Here is a 3,301-nt window from a genome sequence, read left to right as displayed (position 1 = left end):
AATCACTGCACAATGAGCCGGTCTGGGTTTGGTTCCCTCTCAGAGAGCAGAGCTGGAGCTGGAGCTGGAGCTGGGGCTGGGGCTGGGGCTGGAGCCGGGGCTGGAGCTGGAGCTGGAGCTGGAGCTGGAGGAGGAAACAGACATCTGGTATGATGGAGTTTATCTGTCTGGAGGGAGAAACTCAGCTCTAAATATACAAAATAGTTCTTTATTCTTATTTATTATAAAAGTATGTGAACATAAAGTAAAATAAACACAAACACAGAGATAGATCTGATCGATGAGATCAGTAGAAAACAGTAGAACTGAGCGTCACCTGGCTGGGAGGGGTAGATGCAGGCCGTGCTGACCACCTTTGGAGGGGCGGAGCCAACAGGTATCTGGATGGAGCTCTGCTGAGTGGGCGGGGCCTGCATTGGCGGCTGCTGGTACTGCTGTGGGATTGGCTGGTACTGCTGTGGGATTGGCTGGTACTGCTGGGGGATTGGCTGGTACTGCTGGGGGGGCGGGGCTTGTGGAGCCTGATGCATGGCGGGAGGCGGGCCGTAACTAGCGGAGGACAAACAGGAAGTTATCACCTGATCACCTGCAGAGCTTCAGCGTCGGTCATCAGACCTCACAGCCGTCAGGTTCATCTGCTTCACACAGGAGATGTTTAAAACCAAAAGTCTGGTTCACGGTGTTGAAGCTGCAGGAGCTCGAATTTTCATCTGTTCCAACGTTCATCCATCTTTCGCTTCATCTTCTTGTACTTCTAACGAACTACTTTAACCACTGAAGCATCAGGCGGTGACAGCAAATCAATCCTGATGTTCAGCTGAATGTTTCCACTGATTCAACTCCTTCATATTGTTCACGCCTTGTTCTGCTCTTTCTCTTGATTTGCTGCTTGTGGTCACGGCAGCAGCATATAAAGGTCGTGGTAGGTTAGAAATTTAAAAATACTAATAAAATGAATTAGCAAAAAAGAGATTAGAAACTTACAAATTTGCAAGAAAATTTTAGTAATTTATGAGAAAACAATTGTGAGGAAATTTTACTAAATATACTTTTTCCCTCATAAACAGATCAACACGAGTACGTTTCCACACACGCTCAGTCAAACACTTCCTGTTAAATCTGAACCTGTTCAGACAAAGTTTAACCTCCAGCTGCTATCAAACTATTTCCAACTAGTTATGGGTGAATAACTGCCTTAAACTCATGTATCTGATTAAAGTGAATCAGTTTTCTGTCCTTTCTTGTGAGACGCTCAGACGACCTTCATAACTGTTTACTGCTGACCTTTGCTGTGAACAACATCCAAACACACTCGGTTAGCGTTAGTCTGAAGAGTCACCATCATGTCTGAAGCTGTTAGAGACACTCAGTCTGTTAATCAGGTGATGGGTTGGTTATTGAACGGTTACATGACTCCTGTGGACTCTGTTAAGGCCCAAAACCCTGAAACCCACTCAGCGCTGCAGCGTTTAGAGCAGCTGTGGTGTTACTGGCTGAGGAAGCTGCAGCTGTTTGTACCTGGAGGCAGCAGCTCGGTGCTGGAGGCTGAGAGCAGCCGACTGTCGCTTCAGGCTGCAGGTGTAGAAACAACAACAGTCAGAGGCTTCACCTCCACCATCCACCACCCACCGCTTTGTCTCTGGATCCGACCAGAACTCCTCCACTCAGCAAGTCAGCGAACAAACTTTTAGTCAGCCTGGCGGCTACAAATGTCGTCTGAGTTTTATATCAAAGCTCAGACACCAGAGACGGCGGCAAATTAGCACCAAGTTCATGAGAAAAAAAATTACAAGAAAAAACTCACAGTTAGAAGAGAAACTGGTCCAAGATTATAAAATTAACATTGTGAGAATAAAAAACATAAATTCAAAAAAATCGCTCGTAAATTTCCAAATAAAAATCCACACACTCACAAAAAATCTGAATATTCTCTGAGATTATAAAAAACACAATTTACAAGGAAATATTTGAAAATTCTCTGAGATGAAGGCCACAAATTTATATTTACTACAAAACTACAAAATAATAAATCCACTAGAAAAAAAACTTTACAAGAAAAACTCAAATATTTTCTAAAATTATAAACTTATAATTAAATTTACAAAAAGAAAAAAAAATATTTGATCATTTAGAAAAAAAAACACAAATTAAATCTATGAGGAAAAAATCAAATATTCTCTGCAAACTTTATTTTATCAAAAAAAAAATCTCTGAGACTAATAAATCATTAACTGATGAGAAAAACTCACGAGAATTAACTCAAATAACTAATATACTCCGTCTACATTACAAACTTTAAAACGTTACACAAAAAAAAACTCTCACCAATTTAAGAGAGAAAAAAGCAACTATCATGTGAAATTAAAGCTTCATATGATTTATTTATCTAACCTTCATTGTAGCAGGTAGGTTCCCCGAGAACCGGTTCTCATTTTAAATAAAGACCTGGTCCATTCATGTCAGGAATTTACAGAAAAACATACACAAAAAACAATAATTCTCTGAGATCATATAGTTAAAAAAAATCTCCAAAAAACTAAAATGTACAATAAAAAAAAAGTAAATATTTATGAGAAAAACTCAAATGTTGTGACATTCTGATTGTGACTAACGTTAAGCCACAGCAGCAGCTCAAACTGCAAAACTGACGTTATTTAAATAAACGTTTTTTGGATATAAACAAAATCTACATCTAAATAAAAACTGGATAAACTGACGACAGCAGTCTGATGAACCGGACTCACAACATCACTGTTTTCAAAAGAACAAAAAAAAAACAAGACGACAACAAAGAGACACAAAATAAGCACAAGAAGACACAACATGGCCACAAAACACACAAAACAACCAGAAAGAGACGCAAAATAACAACAAAGACACACACAATGACCACAAGGAGACACAACTGACTACAGGAAGAGACCAGACGACAACAAAGAGACACAAAATGGTCACAAAACAACCGCCCTGAATGCGTGTTCCTCATTAAACCGCAGTAGTTGGGTTCAGATTAAACTATGAGGATAAACCCTGGATTACAGGATCCTGGTTCAGAGCCCAGTGGATTCTGATCAGTGACCATCAGCTCTGAGGTTCTCCCTGGAACCAGCTCTGAACCAGACCCGTTTCTGTCTGTGTGGTTCTGAGGTTTTCAGCCGAGCAGCTCGCACAGAGGTTAAAAAAACCCACACGGCGTCTTTATTGGTGGATAAAAGCTCGACCTGTGCTCCCATCGATCCACGCTGAGTCATCGGGCGGCCATGGAGTCTGACGAGGCGGCGGCGGCGAGGGGAGGAGGGGG

General features: G+C 41.4%; 1 protein-coding gene across 1 annotated transcript in view; it reads right to left on the bottom strand.

The window, feature by feature from the left end:
• LOC103362075 (PDZ and LIM domain protein 7) overlaps positions 1-3,301 on the bottom strand; it is a 45,753-nt gene that overhangs the window by 4,988 nt on the left and 37,464 nt on the right. Inside the window, exons 8-9 of the mRNA XM_008288336.1 lie at positions 1,519-1,658; positions 317-549 (exon numbers count right to left, since the gene is read on the bottom strand). Coding sequence (XP_008286558.1) covers positions 317-549; positions 1,519-1,658 — 373 coding nt within the window. The remainder of the gene's footprint in view (positions 1-316; positions 550-1,518; positions 1,659-3,301) is intronic.

This window comes from Stegastes partitus, unplaced genomic scaffold (genome assembly GCF_000690725.1).
Source record: "Stegastes partitus isolate 25-593 unplaced genomic scaffold, Stegastes_partitus-1.0.2 Scaffold553, whole genome shotgun sequence".
NCBI classification, from domain to species: domain Eukaryota; kingdom Metazoa; phylum Chordata; class Actinopteri; family Pomacentridae; genus Stegastes; species Stegastes partitus.
The sequence above is the reverse complement of the archived record's forward strand: the minus strand, read 5'-3'. Positions and strand labels throughout refer to the sequence as shown.